This window comes from Schistocerca nitens, chromosome 12 (assembly GCF_023898315.1).
Source record: "Schistocerca nitens isolate TAMUIC-IGC-003100 chromosome 12, iqSchNite1.1, whole genome shotgun sequence".
In the NCBI taxonomy this organism is placed as follows: domain Eukaryota; kingdom Metazoa; phylum Arthropoda; class Insecta; order Orthoptera; family Acrididae; genus Schistocerca; species Schistocerca nitens.
The window spans coordinates 189,728,236-189,747,903 of record NC_064625.1 but is presented as its reverse complement, the minus strand read 5'-3'; the positions used below and the strand labels follow the sequence as shown (position 1 = coordinate 189,747,903).

General features: G+C 42.4%; 1 protein-coding gene across 1 annotated transcript in view; it reads left to right on the top strand.

Moving 5' to 3' along the window:
- The window catches only part of LOC126215009 (transcriptional activator cubitus interruptus-like), a gene marked incomplete at its 5' end in the record, with an annotated part of 126,893 nt that overhangs the window by 104,536 nt on the left and 2,689 nt on the right, over positions 1-19,668 (top strand). The window contains 4 exons of the mRNA XM_049941634.1: positions 1,880-2,088; positions 6,212-6,550; positions 13,260-13,790; positions 16,390-16,872. Of these exons, the coding sequence (XP_049797591.1) occupies positions 1,880-2,088; positions 6,212-6,550; positions 13,260-13,790; positions 16,390-16,872 (1,562 nt within the window). The remainder of the gene's footprint in view (positions 1-1,879; positions 2,089-6,211; positions 6,551-13,259; positions 13,791-16,389; positions 16,873-19,668) is intronic.

The following is a 19,668-nucleotide window of genomic DNA, read 5'->3' as shown; positions in this document are numbered from 1 at the left end:
GCGGCTCGTCCGTATCGTTACAAAAATAAACAAATAAAAGTCGGACCAGATTCGGTCTCTTATGTCCCTAAACCTGAAAGTTTTTAATATAATGCACACAGACTTCTGCCGTAAACAAATATTTCGTATTTCGTAACTCTTACATCTGAGCCCCCTTTAGCAGAGTTAACTGCATACCTGGTGCATTAACGTAGTTTCCAGAGTGACACCTTATCAGCTCAAAACAAATATTAACTTAGCTCATTCGGGTGCGACTTTCGGTCCCGTGACACCGGTGCGAGAGTAAAGACGCCAATAAAATAGTTCTGCTCGACGTGACTTAAACTTTTATTAGAACAGCACATCAGATCGCCAATGTGGTACTCTACCTGCAAAATACACAAACGAGTGGAGTCCGGGACAAATGGTCACAGATGCGTACTCGTTTGCAATAATTTGGCAGTTTGTGTAACTCTTACTTTCTTAATCGTAGTGTAACAATTTGAAACAGACTTCTGTGGCAAGTTATTTAGTATTCTTTTCTAAATTTATTAATATCATTTTTGTTTACAAACTGATATAAACATCTCTCACGTCAGAGTCCTTCAGTCGTGTCTGTCGGCAAATTGACGTGTCTTCTTTACGGTAAGTAGCAATCTATCTTTTGCTACATTGCAAATAACAGCTGAAGAAGGGAAGACGTAAACAGAGAATTAACTAGCTGTGCTGTGCTTGTTTAATTATTTATCAGGTTCTGTGGGACCATCTGAGCCGAAGTCAGTCTGTTATGGAATGAGCCAGTACATAGTTTACAGAATGCGGATTAGAAAATTTATATACAAAAAATTACTAAAATGTGATAAAAAATTGAGAGAAATGTTCTGTTCTGCTGCAAGATAATTTCTTGCTAAAGCAAAAGCAAGATAAGAAATTCGGTGAAAGGAACAGTAGTGGTCGCTCGCTGTTGTTTTCTGTAGAGAGTAATCTCACCGAGAACTTTACCTTCTAATGTAATGCAATTTCATGTATGCATAGCACTAACTTGCAGGTGATGTTTCTTGGCTAGACCACCCAAATATATCACCAAACTGATGGGAATGATATTGGGATTGTTAAACAATAATAAAATACAATTTACTTAACTTGAATTTAGGATAAACTGTTCCGAGGTTACTGTCATAAATTAGTAACCTGGCACACTTTTTTGATTAGATCTCTTTTATCCGTTTCCAGGTGTAAAACTTTGTTACAAATATCTTTACAGTTAACTTCTTCCACTCACATGTCAGCTTGTGAAAAATCCAGTGCCATGTTTACACAATACAGTGCTCATAAAATGTTATTATACAAAGGCTTGTTAACATTTTGTGATGTTTATGAGTGATTAAATCTCAGTGAAAGAACAGCTATTTGTAAATATCAAAAAATGACCTCTGAAATACATTAAAGTTGTCAGTCACAATTTTTTTTTTAAATGGTAATTTTATATCTAAATTATTCCAAAATTGATGTTAATGCTTTCACGATGATTTTATGTCATTCTTTACAATTTTGTGTAGATAAATTTTCTTAATAACATTATTGCTGTTCCTGAAAGTTTATTTAAAAGTTACTGAAACGAATGCCTTTATTTACCTGTACCTATATATGAAAGGTAAAAATGTTATATTGCAATGTAGGAAAAGATAGATTGCTACTTAAATATAAAACATACAGAAATTTAATTATAGCTCAGCATGTCAAAATGAAGTATATTTTGTTAGTAAATTAACGTCGGTATGAAAATATACACATCGTATCAAGTTATTCACCGATTGGATATTGTGTTCTTCACTGCTAGCGAATATTGTCAGCTACATTACTACCTACACGAGACACTTACGAGTGCGGTCCATTCCACTCTCGCAGATGTCTGCCGCATCCTGCCTGAGGCCAGCGGGTACCGGGGGCGGAGGTGGCGGCGGGGGCGGGGGCGGGGGCGGCTCGCTGTACGACCCCATCTCGCCTGGCAGCTCGCGCCGCTCTTCGCAGTTGAGCAGCAACAGCTGCGGCCCCAGCCACCAGCATCGGCTGCACGGCTCTTACTGCACCTCCAATCTCGTCGTGCAGGTGAGTGTCTTCCACTGTACCGAGGGCATTACTAAAAAAGTAGTATTTTGTTGCCGCAAAAGTATGTGCAATGCTATATGCGCGGTGTGTCTGAGAAGTCACTTACATGGAACCAGTATATTGTGTATTTGGGGTGTATACGACCCGGGACAACTGGGAGATCCGGGAAGAACCCGGGAATTTTTTCATCTGGGAGAAAACTGGGAAAAACCCGGAAATGTTTTAGAATTCTGGGAATTTTTCATAGTTGTAGTTTTCCGTTAGATTTTTGTAATTTTGACTGGTAAGAACTAGTGTTCTAACAAAGGATATTACTGTATCCCAGTACTTCAGAATAATACTGCTGCAATAAAACATAAACGAGAGAAAAAAACGAAAATAAAACTTATGTTGCAAAGGAAATGCGCCATATACAATAAACGAAACAAAGTGCCCATACGAGTGTCTGCTAACAGCAAAATGTATCAAAAGCTTTAGTAAGACTATGCAATGTTGAGAACGAATGACAAATTGCTTCCGATGAGCGTGACGTCGCAACTGTTTACAGTAGATTCGTTTGAGCAGTTGCGAGTGGGCTCGTGAGCGTGCACAGTTGAGTCGCATACGAATGGTACCTTCTCCCGCTTCTGGCTACAGAAGCGTGGTTGACCGCTACACTAGTAAGGGCCAGTTGTACAGTCCCCGGCTAGCAGGCACTTATAAGTTCTAATCTGGGAGTGACCCGGAAAACGCATTGTACGAACGTGTAATAACGCCTAACCGGAGAATAAATGCAGGATAAGTAAACCGGTGATTGTGACAGGATTAGTGAAGTTAACTGGAGAATAAGTTTTGACACTGGCAGGAATAGTTACAGAATTAGTGATGACAAGATTGTTTGATATAACGTGGAAGGAGAATAAACGGGGGCATCACACGAATTATGGAAGAATGTGACAATTCCAAATTTACATAAATGCTTCGTACTACTACTTTTCGATCTCATGCTTGAGAAGCTGGAGTGTATGAATGAAATGTGAAACTGTTTCCTAATATAAAGGTTTTTGCTTGTAGTAGGCCTAATAGGCATTGATATTGTTACTACGGGAATTATATTCTGTCGTGTCATAAAAATGACCATTTGTTCCAAAACAGTCTCGTTTATTTGGGCTGTATTACAATTGCTGCACTATTAGACAGACCTATTTTCTTTTAGCTAGCAGACAGTGACAAAATACACGTAATCAACATGAGAAACGACACCAGTCTTGGGTACTATTTGTAGTAACAGCTTTTTCAGTATCAGACAACTACATTTTGTTTTTCCTCGTAGCAAAATGTTTGACGAACTTTGATGAGGTAATAGATTCTTTCGCAAAAAAGAAAAGCACGCCGTGTAAAGCAGTAGCAAGATTAAAGAGAAAAATGTTCTAGGACTTAAGGATTGAAGAAATGTGTACTGTCTTGCTTGTCTCTTATCTTTACTGTTTTTATGTTTCCCACACTTAATTTTATGTCACACAAAACAACAAGTTATTAGCTAATAGGCAATAAAGAGTGCAAATTTTCTGAAGAGTTCTTCTTCTCCTGGTTACAAATATTCCCATCCAGTATTTAAGAGGGGCAGGATGTCAAACCGGCCGGCTGGGAGCAGGAGAGGCATGACAGGACATTTTAGTTTCCAGTGTCCCGAATATAGTTCGATGGCATCCATTACAAAATATTACACGCTTGACTTCCACAGAGCGAAATACAGTGACGTGCGATAGAAGAGTGCTGTGTGAAGAGGTGTTGCACTGCCCTTTGGCACACTTATGTCTCTGAGGAAATGTAAGGCATGTTATTTGGTCATATGTCTTATGTATCAGACTCTTCAGAAAGATGTGCGCTACAAATTGAACATTTTTTGAAAAGTCGATTCAGTTTTTGGTGTCGTACCTCAGACACTGGAGGAAGAGGAGGGGCGCAACTGTCTAGTATGGCCCGGTTCGTAAATATCGTAGATCCGGGACATACACAGAGCAGTCTGAGTTGTAGTGGGGAAGTGGGTAGTCTCCGTGTGACCTGTGTTTTCATTTAGTGATTTTGCTTTTTCCTCTTCGTTTATTGTTCTCAGGTCAAATGAAAACAAAACGGATTTCTGTGGCTGGGACCTATCAAGTGGATTAAAACACACTCACATAATTACGGAAGGCTAAAATAAGTTTCAGACTTTGGTTTATTTCCACCTTTCTGACAGTTGAGCATTAATTGCCTTGCAGAACAATGAAGCTATTTTTGTCGGTTTGCTAAATGAATTTGGCTTTTATTAATCTTTTCCACTGAGGCAGTCCATTTATTTGGCTAGTTTCAACTGTTCACTACATTTCAAGTGCAGGTTTTTATTTTCTAGCACGTATGACATTATGCCACAATAAAGTACCAAACATGAGATACTACATAGAGTACTGGTACTCCAAGAAAATTTACATCCGAATCTAGACATACGAATGTGCATTTTAAGCTAAATTATGCTTTTTAGTACGGTTCACGAAATTCCGATGCTCTTGGAGTATCGTCTGATGTCTCGTTTCTTTTATGACGTAATGCGAGATCTTTTAATATTTTATGTGTACGAACATACGGGCTTCCTGCATCATCGTAGCCGAGTGAGCACAGTGGTGCCTGTTTTCTGGTGCTCTCTGCCAACTGCTGAAATGAACCGAGTTCTAACAGGTCGTGGGAAAATATTGTGTATGGTGGTTTGAAAAGCGTTACTTTCAAAGCAAATTTTCTTTTATGCAAGATGAACTATGTGTGATGATTTTAAATCAGTCAAATGCTCTGTGATATAAGAAATTCAACTCTTTGAGGACGAATTTCGAGCCCACATGATCAGATGTTTATGTCGCTATTAAAAATTTTACTGGCACATTTGTGGTGAAGTATCTTAAAGTGTAACATGCGCAAAAAAGATCAACCTTATATGTGAAAGCTTAGATTCTCTTGCTGCTTATTAATCGTAGAGACCAATATTATATGTGAAAACTCTAATGTTCTTGTAACAATACTGTGTATATTAATTTAAACCGTTAACTTTTCCTATTTGTGTGGTCGTGCTACTTAACAGTGATGTTGCTATTGGCTGACTAATCAAGTGTACTACCCTCGGAATATCCGCAGTCATCAACTGGTGAGATCACATAACGTGAGATATGACTGGCTTACAAAAGCGCATCGCAATCTCGATTTAAGTGCTTCGGAAAGTAACATGTGGTGTTTGGTGGAATTCGAATTTACATTTTCGTAATACAAAAATGTGCAGCTTACACATTGCTGCAAATCACAGATCTTTCCAAAACGTGTTTTTCCCCCTTTTTTGTTAGGTGCCGGGAAATTCTACGCCATTGTATAAAACCGTAATGATTCAATGGATTGATAAGTTTTACAGTTATGAAGAAAGGTATATTGTAACTTAACACGGAAAAGTGTTTTTTTTATCCAGAAGGATTTTTAAGTGTGAAATCCAGGAAAAATCTGGGAATTTTTTTTCCTCGTCCACTTACACACCCTAGTATTGAAGCACTTACCTGTAAAAGTTATGTATCCTTCAAAAAGCTTCCTTAACACGTTACTGAAGTGTGGCGTCAAAATTGTTCGTCGAGGAACTCTTACGTGTGAATAAACTCTGTTGGAGCTCCATCCTGCTGTAGCCACAGGTAATGATGATTTCCTTGTCCTTGAGCTAGGTGCCAGCTGTGTTAAGACGTGTCCAAATATGAATTTCAGTTCGTGTACCTTTCAAAAAAAATGTCTTGCAAAGAATCAGAATGACATTTTGGCCTATGTCCAGGGTGTACACACTCCGGAACAACCGGGAATATTTTTATCAAAGAGAAAACTGGGAAAAACACACTAAAAAAATAAAAATTCCCAGAATTCCAAAATATTAGTCTTTTCCACTATTTCACACATATTTTCTGCATTTGACTTAAGAAATTCAAAAGAAACAATTGTTTCATACTTTGACATATGATGTATCACAAACTTCATGTATTGTGTACCTTTCTATAAATTTGGAATTGCTTATTTAACTAAATCGCTATCCTGATAAGACAGTTACGAGTCGTGTCTCACTCGAACACCACTACCTGCCCCATTGCAGACGCAGAACATGTCACTGCAGCAGCAGCAGTTCCTGGCGCACACGGGCGGTGGGTGCGCACAGCCACCCACTGCGACCGCATCCGGAGTCGCTGCCGCTCGGCCGCCCGGCTGTGGCACGGGGGCGCCACCCCAGTCCTGCACGCCCGTCGGTCCGCCCCCCGAGCAGCTCCAGCGGCCACCGCCGCCCCCTTCGCGGCCCGCATCCGCCATACTACCGCCCATCCCTCCGCGGGAACTGCACCCCAACCAGGAGGTGGTGCTCGACGAGGTGGCCGAGGGCGAGATGGTCGAGAACAAGCTCGTCATCCCGGACGACATGTTGCAGTACCTCAGCGAGGTAGGTGGCGCGATCTCTTGACGTGTTTTCCCGTGTTTCGTCTTCTCGTCGTTAAACTTCAAAATATTGTACAAAACTTAATTTGGCAGATGATTTTGTCGATAAAATGTCCCACTATATATCACCACGTACGTGCGATGAAACAGATATTGTCGGAATGGTTATAAAAACCGTATTTACTTGCATGTTGAATAAACAAGTTTGGATACTGATCTCAAAGCAATAACCTGGCTCAGAATTTATAAATCTCCCCATTAATTTATTGCAGTCTTCCACAATCATAAATTCCAATTTACTTATAAATTCGAGTACAGTCTCACCATCATACAGTAATACAAGAAGTATTACTGACCAGAAACTATTCCAAACTGACTCCCACTGTCAGACTCGTGTTAACATTTACAGAGTTTTGATGTTGAACCTGTACTTTTCTCTTTATTATAACCTATGATATTAAAATTTTACATCCAAGTAATTTCACAACAGGAGTCTTATTGCAGATTATTTGATATTTTAAAGCAACCTAATTACAAACACGTAAAATAAGTAAAGACAACAAGTTACCTATAGAGGACTGGTGTATGGTCCACACAAACATGTAACAGGAAACCGTTAACACCAGCTTTTGAGATCTTGATCTTTTTGTAGTAGGGCTACTGTCACGTATTTCAATTTAATGAGCTACAACACTCATCTACAAGAACTTCAGAATTAATGATTGTGTTCACTTCTTCTGTAAATTCAACTTTCACAAGACTGATGTCTTTTTAGGAAAGTCTGTTTCCTGAATTGTGAGCATAAACAACAGAAAAATTGTAAAGAAATAACTAAAATTGAGGAACACCAATGCAAAACTAAAGTTCGATGTAACGATTAAAAGATAAATTATGAATATGAAAATATGTGTGTATCGTATTTCTATATTAGTTCTGCGTGTTGTGTTCCACAACACAACACGACATTGGCAGTTACATTATAGGGTGTGAGTGAGCTGTGTTGGCTGTGGACACATATCACTGTGTAAGGACATTTTCTTGAGTTTTGTACACTTTTACAAAATGTAAGAGACACAGGTGGAATATCATGTGAGGCTGGGTGGTAGACGATTCCAAATCCAAACTGAGTTGGGGTGTTCTGGTATGGTAGCCATTCAAAGTGTGGTCTTGTAGTGGTACTTCTGTCCAGTGTTATGTTTGTTGATGCCATGTTGTGTGAGAATTTATCACTTTCTTGAAATAGTTTGAGCTTATCATAAAATGTAATGACTGTTTTCTTGTTCAATGAAAAATATATTTTCCCACAAAGTCTTGATAGAAAATAAAATCCATTTTCACCTCATAAATCTCTTCCCATATTTCAAGTCATTGACTTATTCAAACCTGCCAAATTTTATGGTTTATCTGTAAAATTTATGGAAATGGTGGCATTTTACAGTTTTACGGATTGACTTTGTGGACAAAAGTTTGGAACATTAACATTCGATAATCACCTTACTTCCATACTGTCGATTATTTGCATGGATTGAAGACATGTCTAAGATAGTCTATAACTCATTCTTTTATATGATTGGTACTTCTAACCATGCGATGTTTGAGTTGGCATTGGAACAGAATTTAAAGCTGGGGTAACAGTTCTTTCATGTGAACCTTAGGTGTTGACAGACTCAGCTTTATGAATTCTTTGAACCACTCCATTCGCTTATTGTGATTTAACCTATATTTTTTGACCACATGTGGACTAACTACATTCGTTTCACATGTGTGTGTTTGTGTGTGTGTTTTTTTCACCATGTGCAGATTCTTGTATGAGGTTGGTGTTGTGTTCATTTAATGGTTTAAGACTTTGTGTGTTGTGACACGTTTCAATGACATGTTTGACTGGCTTGAGTGTTTATGTTCTAGTTTTATATGATGTTCAGTGATCCAGGTTCCTTTCAGTGTTTCAGTGTGTATTGAGACATTTGTTCTTGGACATTTTTATACACTATATTTCTACTGTAGGATTCATGAATAAATCCAGCAAGAAACAGTACTTCCAGACATTCAAAGAATCAAATTATGTTGACTTTCTGTGCATACTAAAATCAAGAAAGGCAGAAAAATTTGACTTTTGCATGGTATGTGGGTGTGATATTAATATTGAACATGGTAATCATGTGAAGTGTGGTAAACATGTAAGCTGTGTTAAATTGAAGCAGGGTAACAAGAAAGTCAACACTTCTTTTGCCAAGTCGGGAAACATAGATAGTGACATAATTAGGGCCGAGAGTCTGTTTACTTCCTTTCTGCTGGAACACAATATGTCCTTAAGTGTGGTTTATGTAGGAAGATGTTTCCCACATCAGAATTTGCAAAGAAATATAGCTGTGGCCTCACGAAAATGACATGCATTGTATTAAAAAAAAAAAAAAAGCATCATCTAAACTTGTTAAGTGCCTTCAGAATGGATCATTTTCTTTGGCAATGATATGACTGCTAGTTTGTATCCTTTTGTTGTTACATTCTGTGATATTCCATGACAAAAAGTAGTGAGCACTGTGCGATCCATACCAGCATTAGACGGGGACTTGACAGGGCAAAACATAGGTGGCCTGATGTTATTACAGTTGAATTATCATAACGTACCAAGTGAAAACTGTGTGGCTTTCTTCTCTGACAATGCTCCTGTCATGATAGGGCACAAAATTGGGGCTTCAGCAGTTATGAAGCCAGTTCAACCAGGTATTGCCATCATAGGTTGTTTTCGCCACCTGATTAATCTAGCGGCTGAAACAGGTTAAAGTGGATGGGATCCTTGTTGGTATATTTTATTCTTTAGAGAATAGTGTCAAAAGAAGAGAAGATTTTCAGAACTTGCACAATAAAGAGGCAAAGAAAATTCCGACACATGCAGATGTTTGGGTAGACTATAGGACCAATGGGATCTGCTTCTTTCTTTCTTTCTTTTTTTTTTCCTTCAAGGAGGAAGTAATATTATGTACCCAAAACATTTGCACAACAATGACATTTTTCAGAATACGTAGTGTTGAACAAAGTGGATCCAAAGAGTACCAGAAGAGTAGAATTCTTGATTCTGCTACTACACGTGCCCCTAGAAGAATACAACATTCTTTCAGATGTGACAGACCCATCCTAAAAAGTAAGACTTCTGCTACAACATATGAGGGAAGGCCTTTTGCACTTTCCTTCATGTGACTATTCCTGTATTTAACAAATTGAATGTTGACATGTGGAATAACCGGGTCTACTGCCGGATGTTTGTGTCGCTCTGGCACAATATTTTGGCCATGTAGCTCATTGCCTTCTTCGGGTGCTACCTGAGACTGCCGTATTGGAGGATGTTGTCCAGTATTTATGCCCAGAGAGCGCTGGGTGCTCTCTCTGCCGTCCGCGCTCGCCTGGCGCTACCTGTAATGTGTCGTCTCTTCCCCGGTGCTCCCTCCGACGTCCGCACCCGACTCGGTCGCCATCTGTGGCAGCTCTCTGAGGCGTTCCGTTCGCGGTCCGTGCCCACCTGATGCTGCTCCTGAGGTGTTGGAACTTCCCTTGTGCTCTGGCAGTCGTCTGTGCTCGGCTCGTCCATCATCTGCAGCCGTGGCGGCTGTCAGAGGTCCATCCTGCGTATGGAGTTGCGTTCGCGGTCCTCGCCTGCCTGGCGCTTCTCCTGTGGTGTTACTACTTCTTGAGGAGTTTCTCGGTTCTTTTCGTCGGCCCCTGATAAGGTCCAGAGCCGGACTCCACACCGCGCTGAGCTGGTAACCACTGTCTCGGTTTATTAGGTTGTCTGTGACCTTGATCTTGATGGCCTCCTTTATGACACTGTCCCAAAATCTTGGAGTCTGTATGACAATTTTGGTGTTGTTGTAGTCCATTGAATGACCGAGCCCCAGACAGTGCTCCGCTATGGCAGATTTGGTTGCCTGTCCGAGTCTGGTGTGCCTCTGGTGTACTTTGCACCTGATGTCCACCATCCTAGTTGTCTGGCCAATGTACGATTTTCCACACTGGCACAGGATGTCGTAAATACCTGGTTTACGTAGACCCAGGTTGTCCTTCACACTCCCTAGCATTGTCCCAATTTTGGAGGGTGGACATATTATATTTTGAAAGAATTCTGCTGATCTTTGCAGAAATAGGTCCAGCATATGGCAGGTATGCCACCTTCTTTGCCTCCTCTGGCTCCTCTTGTGTACCCTGTGGTCGGCTGGTAGCACAAAGTGCCCTTTGGATGTCTGTGGACGAGTATCCATTTCTGCTGAACACCAGCTGTAGATGTTCTATCTCTGTGGCCAGACTTTCCGTATCTGACAGAGCCCGAGCCCTGTGAACTAATCTCTTCGAGACTCCATTCTTCTGTGCCAGGTGGTGGCAGCTACTGGCTTGAAGGTATAAGTCAGTGTGGGTGGGCTTACGACACCCACTGTGCCCCAGAGTGTCACCTGCCTTCCTCTTGACCAGGACATCCAAGAATGGGAGCTGTCCATCCTCCTCTAGCTCCATAGTAAATTTTATACTTGGGTGGCGTGAATTTAGATGTTCCAAAAAGTCATCTAGCTTCTCCCTGCCACGGGGTCCAATGACAAAAGTGTCATCGACATACCTAAGAAAGCACTTGGGTTGGTATGTGGCTGATGCAAGTGCCTCCTCTTCGTACCTTTCCATGAAAAGGTTGGCCACCACTGGTGATAAAGGGCTGCCCATTGCCACTCCTTCCGTTTGCTCATAAAATTGACCCCCATAAAGAAAATATGTTGAGGTCAGTACATGCTTGAACAGGTCTAGCAGGGCACCATCAAACTTCTCTCCAATGATACTGAGTGAATCGGTGAGTGGCACTCGCGTGAAGAGCGACACCACATCGAAACTGACCACGATGTCGGAGTCCACGGTGTGTTGCTGCCTTAGCCGTTTTAGGAAGTCCACCGAGTTCCGAATGTGGTGTGCACATTTGCCCACATATGGTGCCAATTTCTTCTTCAGGTGTTGTGCAGTGAGGTATGTCGCTGCGTCGATGTTACCGACAATAGGTCGAAGAGGGACCCCCTCCTTGTGGACCTAGGGGAGTCCGTAAGAGCCTGGGTGGTACAGGTGCTTTGGGATGAAGCTTCTTGATAACCTGTTCAGGTAGACCTGTCTCCTTCGGCAACTTCCGGGTCCTCTTGTCCACCTTGTCAGTGGGGTCACCATCTAGTGGTGTGTAAGCAGTTTCTTCCACAAGTTGTTGCACCTTCCTATCACACTCCAACTCGTTTAAGATGACCGTGGAGTTACCCTTATCAGCTGGCAGAACTACAATGCTGTCACCCTCCCGTAGCTCCCCGACTGCCACCCTCTCCTCGCTCGAGATGTTGGATTTGGGGGGCTTCGTCTTGGTGAGTGCCCTGCGGGTCTCCCTGCGGATCTCTTCAGGCACGTTGGAAGGTAGTGTGTTGACGACCTGCTCAACCGAACTGATGAAGGCTGCAACAGGTACGCTTCTGGGAGTCACTGCAAAGTTGAGGCCCTTGCCGAGTGCTTTTGAGGTGGCCTCATCAAGCTGCTCGTTGCTCAGGTTGACGACTGTCCGTGTGTCCCCATTCCGTTTCCAGTGAATCACTATTTCTTTTTTGAAGACCAGGAGTTCTGGTCCCTGTTGTGACAAAACGGTTTCTCAAGACTTTTTGCAGGAAGCCAAAAAGGCCACAACTACGACTTTAAAAGTCGAACTAGCATTTGGCCAATGTTCACCGTGCCTGCTACTGTTCAACATGGATTTCTTCTTGATTGTTATGTTCATCTACAAACCATTGGCCTATCATGTAAGTAGATGTGCTTTTATTGAAGTATTCTGTTTAAAGCAGGGATTGTATTTTGTAGCTCAGAAGTGTTATTATTTTTGTCAAGCTGGTGTATGTCAGAAATCATTAGATTTTTGGTCGCACAGAAGTTTTACTGATAGCCCTTTTCGAAAGTTGCCAAGTGTGACTAATTTAAATAAATAAATAAGTAAATATGCTCGATGTATGGGAACTATCGATTTCTGTAGTTCATAAATAAACTAATGGTTCCTCGTAAATAACAACACTCCTATCAAAGGTAAAGATTTTCTATATTTTTATATTTAAATGTAAGGAACACAATACCCAGTCTCGACACTCGTCTTAATAATTGAGCTCGGTCTGGAGATGACAGTGGCCATGTGTGTGAGTGCGTGTAAACTAATGTTGAACAGTCTTCCTCTAAATACACTTTTTACTGCACACTGCCATATCTGTGTGGTGGGTTGCAACCTAACCTAATTCACACTGCTGTTATTCCGTCCTGGAATTCCCATCGTTTAATTTACTCAGTTAAATTTATCCGATATAAGTACGATTAGCATTAAGCAGGAGAGTGCTAGCTTATTGTCGATGCAGCACATGTAATACATTTATTTAATGTCTGTGCCTTATCATTAAATTACACCTCGACTTATTCCACATCACAGAAGGTTCTTCTTCACGATGGGGTTCACAGAACACACCGAACGGATAACTGAGTGTGTTAAAAGAGTTCGAGGGGCCGAAAGCTGTCACCTCTATTTTCTTAAGAAATTAAACTTGTCGGGTACCGCAGATGTCAAGTTTCCTCCCGACAGCCACTAGATTTAACCTTTGAAGACGGTGACGACGGTGGCCGGAAAGCTCGCGAGTGTCAACTGCACCGCAACTGCAATCGCCGACACCTTGCAGGTGGCGGACAACTCGAAGGACGCCCAGAGCCCGCGGCTCCCGACGGCAGCGCCGGCACCGACCGCCGCCGACACCGTCGGCTACCGGCAGCAGCAGGACCCGCCGCCGCAGCTCCCGCCCCCCACGCAGCCCTGCGGCAGCTACGTCCCGCCGTCGCCACAGCAGGCGGGACCCCCGGTGCCCCCGCACCACTACGGCCCCTGCGGCGGACCCGCGCACCAACTCCCTCCGGCGCAGCCGCAGCAGCAACAGCAGCACCGAGGCTGCGCTGCGGCCGCGGCCGGCGTGCCGTGCCACCACGCGCCCGTGTCGCCGCACCGGCAGCAGGCGCACGACTTCGCGGGCGGCAGTGCCGGCTACGGCTGTTACCGTCAGCACCACCAGCACAAGGTGTACGGCGGGAACGGCAGCTACTGCCACGGCGGCGGAGCCTACCACTGCCACGGCAGCCCGTCTCCGGCCGTCCAGGGGTACCAACAGCAGCACCAGCAACACGTGTTCCCACACCAGCAGCAGCAACACCTCTACCAGGTGCGTCAAGGCCCACTTTCGCGTACACTATAAATTGTACCGTGAACGAATTAAAATTTCAGCTAAGTACTGTAACGATCTGTTTCCTACGGTTGCGGAATTACTCCTGTAGAACTTTGCCTAAAGAAATTATTCATTTTACCACTTCCATTTAATTACCGTATTTACTTGAATCTAAGCCGCACCTGAAAAATGAGACTCGAAATCAAGGAAAAAAAATTTTCCCGAATCTAAGCCGCACCTGAAATTTGAGATTCGAAATTCAAGGGGAGAGAAAAGTTTTAGGCTGCACCTCCAAATCGAAACAAAGTTGGTTCATTATAATATGAGACACAATTTAGGTCGAATGAATGACGATACAGCTACAGTAGTTTGGTTCGAGTCGTAAGCTTAGCAGTTAAGCTTTACCAGGTAGCCATTGCTACGCGTCAGGCGCTCCGTCCGTATTTATACGGGTACCCTTCCTTTTTCACGTGCTTCGTCTGGTTTGAATTCATTGCTTATTTTTCTTTGATCTGATAAGCACCGTTTTCTTTGTTATAGGTGTTTACAGTAATGCATTTTCAGCTTATAGTGACGTACTGTGTCATGCATTGTTTGTCGCATTCTGATAGTGCGTGTCTATGGCCTGTCGCCGCTTGCGGCATGGCTACCGCTGCTTACAATTTAAAAAAAAAAAATAAATAAATAAATAAAATAGAGGAATCGTCTCATTAGCGAAACAATGGCAAGAGACTGCTACTTGTTGTTACTTACACTGCTGCTTTCTTTGGTAATGATCAACAAGAACCAAATAATAGACTGCGTATGATAGAAGATGTTCTGAACGAGAGTTTTGCGAAAATTTTTCTCCGTTTGAATATCTTTGCAAGCGCCTCTTTAGTACATTACATTCTGCACAGAAATTAGAGTCGTCCTAGATTTAAAAATCTAGTCAATTGCCATGCTTCATTTCTGAGTGTATCGCTATTAGGTATAAGAATAATATGAATATAAACATGACACGACACGTATATTCTTCCGCGCTTGCTGTTGTCTCACTCAAGTTTCGTAGTTTATTAGGCAGACAGGATTTAAATGAGATAGCAGCAAACACGAAACAATACATTGCAAAATGTTTATATTCGTATTATTCTTATGGTGAAGAGAATACTGCATCTGATTCACAATTCGTAAAAGTTCCTATTAGCAACCATCTCTTCTCACAGTTAAAAAAAATTCAGAACGTCGAGTTAGCCATATTGACAAACATCGCAAACAGTCTTGCCAGTCGGATTTTTGTAGTGCATTGAAGTACTGCTACATTCGAAGATGAACAATACGGAATTTGTATTTACTTTGTTGGATAATGTATGAAAGTCCAGTGGTCGAAACTCAGGGCGGAGAAAAAAGCTCGTCTTCCACCCTTTTTTTTAAATTTATTTACTGACACAGAAGTTTTGGTGCCAGTATTCATCATTGTGCCTACAAAGCATGCCTGTGTAGCACTACATATATTCAGCGGCAGAAGTTAGTTGTCACAGCACCCACCAACATTTTTCAGAACTTCCGCTTGCTTTGCACTCGATTCTAAGCCGCAGGCAGTTTTTTGGATTACAAAAACCGGAAAAAAGTGCGGCTTAGATTCGAGTAAATACGGTAATCAAACTTCCTCACAAAAATTAACACCCCCAAAATTTACAAAGACTGTGCCAAACCTACACTCCTCTGCTGTTCCCCCCCATATTGACTCCGTACCGAATCTCTTGCCTCAGGTGCTCAATTCTTCTTCTTCTTCGCGGATGGATCACTTAGGACCACTCATAATCGACATTTGTGGGCCTTTCTTTTCAACCAGTATTCCTTCATAAACAATGAATGGGCTACCTTTCGTTGTGTAGACCACGTATGTCGGTTAGTTTTTCTCTCTTCTTCCTCGAAACCCCGTGTGTTTGTGATTTTTCTGATTTCATTTTTACCGTGTAGATTTGGAGACCCTAATTCTCTCAGGTCTTTTTCTGTCTGTTTGTACTAGTTTGGTCTTGAAGTTTTGTTCTTCTTTAGGTTTCGGTTAATGAAATATTGCTTATAGTATTATATCACTATGTGATTTTGTCTGGTATATGACATCCTCACAGGTTATGTGTAAATCGAAAAACAGTAGTATTTACATGACTGATCACTTAGATTCTTCCATATCAGATAAATCAGTCTGTTGCAGACATTGGCAGCAAATTTATGAGTAAAAACATAAATAAATAAACAAATCATTGTATTAACATATGCTTTGTGTGACAAAATGTGGATTGGGTTATTTAGTATGAAGGATACGGGTCACTTCAGTACAATGTCTCTCGTTCTTTGCCTAATTCACACAATGTCACTCGCAAGTCAGACTGCGCACTTATCGTAGAGGTATTTTTGTTACAAAATGCTCAGATTACAGGTTTTGGCTTCCTAATTGCCCTCATTAGAAGCAAGGTTTGTTGACATAAGCGGTCTATACAAAGGTAAAAATTCTGTCTCTTACCGTTTCTAGTCTCGAAAGACCTGACACGGTAAAAAATAGTTCCGAGCACTGGAAAGATTCCTCTCCTTAATCTGACGACACTTTCTGCAGTCGCAGGTGAATCAGAGCGGGGGTGGACTCGACCAGCAGCCGCTGGCCAGCCCGGCCGCAGGCGCGGCCGCCCCCGCGGGTCCGGGCCCCGGCGCGTGGCAGCAGGGGGCGGCGCAGCCCCTGCGGGTGCCGCCGACCGCCGCGGCTCCGCCCGCCTCCGGCCCCGCCCCCTGCGGCGGCTACGGAGCCGCGGGTTCCGCCTCCCAGTACCACCCCCACTCGCAGTACGGGGGAGCCCACGTGCCTTGCTCGTACCGGCAGCAGTACGGCGCGCCGCCGCCGCCGCCGCAGCACCACCCGCACTCCCACCAGCCGCCGCAGCCGCAACCGCAGACGCAACCGCCGTGCTGCGGCAGCTGCAGGCAGGCCCACCACCTGCCGCCGCAGCTGCTGCCGCAGGTGCAGCAGTCGTCCGACAGCTGGTCCGGCTACTCGCAGCAAGGCGCGACCTCGCTCCAGTTCCAACAGAGGAGCCTCGGCCAGGTACACTACGCTCTCCCTCCCGCTCGCAGTGTCTCCTATGGCCGTGTCGTAGGGGAGCTGAGGAGACACTGGTTTGACTTTTTAATTATTAGAACTCTGACAGTGACTGTTTGGCAAAGGAGAAGGCACCGTCAGGGAAATGCAATAGGACCATTCTTGTTCTCAGTACAGGATGTCGGAAGGAGAGGTAGGTGATGTGAGGGATGACGGTATTAACGATCCCGCATAAAAAAGAGAATCGTACGGACGTATGCCCTATTCTGAACGGTTTCCGAGATATGAGAAATAATGTCACTTTTGTGTGTTTTTCTCGAATAACACAAAATGCACACCCTCCAGGGAAAACGTATAACAGTGAAAAATTAAACTACATTAAGGACGTACAAAAAAGTCTTATTCATTTTTGCTCTAGAACCAATAGTTTGCACGATGAGAACGAGAGAATATCGAAAATCTCAAACTCTGCGCTCAGGTAGTTTTCGTAGGCCAGTTTGAAGTAGTTTTCCAATTTGGTAGACTACTTGTGTCCTGTATCAATTGTTCTTCTCAATTTCCTCTATACTATTGTGGTACGTTGCAAATAATGACAATGTTAGAATAAGAGATAAAATAAGTAACAGTGTACATTAAATGTCTTCTATCTTGCAAACTGTTCGGAATGGCTGTATGTCTGTATGAAATTTTTTGTTCAGAATCACTAATACTATTATCCCTCAAAGCCTGTGTCCTTCCTCCTGACTCACTCTGAATACATAAAGAAAGTGACAGAGACAGATAGGATGAGCAACAATCTGTGACTGTTTGCCGATGATGCTGTAATGCACTGAAAACCGTTGTCATTAAGTGGATGCAGGATAATACACATTAGCGTGTCTAGAATTTCTGTCGGGTGTGACGGAAGGTGAGTTGTTCTAATAATTTAAGTTAATGCAGACGAGTAAAAAAGGCCAACCTGTAGTGTTTAAATATAATATTAGTCGTGCAGTAGTGATCTGTTAAATATCTAGTCATAACGTTGCAAAGCGGCGTGACGTGGAAAGAGGATGTACGGCCAGTTGTAGGAAAGGTGAATTGTTGACTTTGCTTTATTGGGAGAATTTAAGGAAAGTGAAGCTCATCCGTAATGGAGGTCACATATAGAACACTTGGAGAACCCATTCTTCAGTGTTGCTCTAGTGTTTGGGATCACCAGTAGTCCAGATTAAAGTAAGCCATCGAATCAGTTCAGAGACGTGCTTGCTAGATTTATTACATTCAGTCAACACACACGTATTTGGGAAGCGAGCATGACAACTGTGGCCAGGGTGGTACTGTCTATTGAATCCCGTAGCCGGTAGGCAAAATAAATAAACTGCGACTGTAGGCACAAAATATACTTTTTCAGTGTTCTGTTGGTTGCTGTTCCACCAGCAGTACGTTATGAATATGTTAAATAATCAACCAAGCAGAACCGTGCTCACATCTGAAATGGATGTGATTTTAGTAGTAGTTATGGTGCCGAGTGTGTGTGTTCACGAGTGCGTGTATTTGCACGCATTTCTAAATCTGAAGAAGGACCCTGTCTGGCAGTTTTGTCTACTTTTAAATGTGCGCCTGCTGCTCACTGCCTCCTGTAGTTGGTGTGTGAGTTCTAAGTGCAAGAAAACCCGCATTTTACATTTTTCAACTGACTGACAGGATAGCGTAGGAAACACGACAAGCAGTAGATGTCGTGGCTATTGTTCTCTGTTATAAAGACTGCCAACTTAAGTGTTTTAACCAATATTGTATTAAAAGTTTTATTTGCCTGTATTTTATAATGATTATCAATAATAAATTGTGCATTAGAACGCGAATATCTTTTTAATGTGGTTTCACGAAGTACTTTTCCCTCAGTGTTTCATGTACACCATTGGACACGTTCAGAATGAAAAAGTAAATGCACTTGCAGTGTTACACGGCTTTATGCTTAATTACAGACTTACTATTTTATCAGTTGATTTGTCTTCACCACGCCCGCTGTTTACGTCCTTCTTCGTTGCTGAGTGAAGTATCACTTTTCGTTCTGACGCCGCAACTCTTCCTTTCCTATATCTTTACTACTTTTTATCTGTATAAATGATGAACTATTGGTTTTGCCATTTATCGACTTTTTAATAACTGTGGAAGTATTACAGGCATCGGGTCCCACCTAATGTGTCACCCGCCTATACGTTTTACGTGAACCTTTTTAAGACTCGATCGATCTGTTTACGAAGATTTGACGTTGTCCGACAATGACCTAGGAAGCTCGACGCCCTCGCGGCCCGGGCTCTTCCGTGGCTCGCGGTAGTTTGCAGCATTCGTTTTATTCCTCGCCCACTTGTCGCTACGTCGAACTTTCGTGGTGATTGTCGGGCAACGTGTTCCACGTTATCTGCAACATAAATAAACTTTCTTCCCACGGTATTTCTGAAAACCCAAAAACAAACTTAAAGAACTTAATAATAATAATAATTGTTCTTACAATTATTCGTATAAGTCTTGGTCGATTTAATGAGGGGTGAGACAGGCCTAAGCCTTGTGACACCACATGCTTTTGTGTGTGTCAGCACTCACTCAGCCACTGCCTTCATGATAATCACAAAGCCAGCGGTTGAGTGAGAGCTGACACACACAAACATTTGCACCGGTTCCTCTTCATCCCAGTTAGGTATATTTTTAATGTGTTTTATTTACACCATTGGACATGTGTTCTAATGTGAACTTATTGTTGAGAATCATTATAAAATTACAATAAATAAAACTTGCAACAAATGTGGGTTCAAATATTAAAGT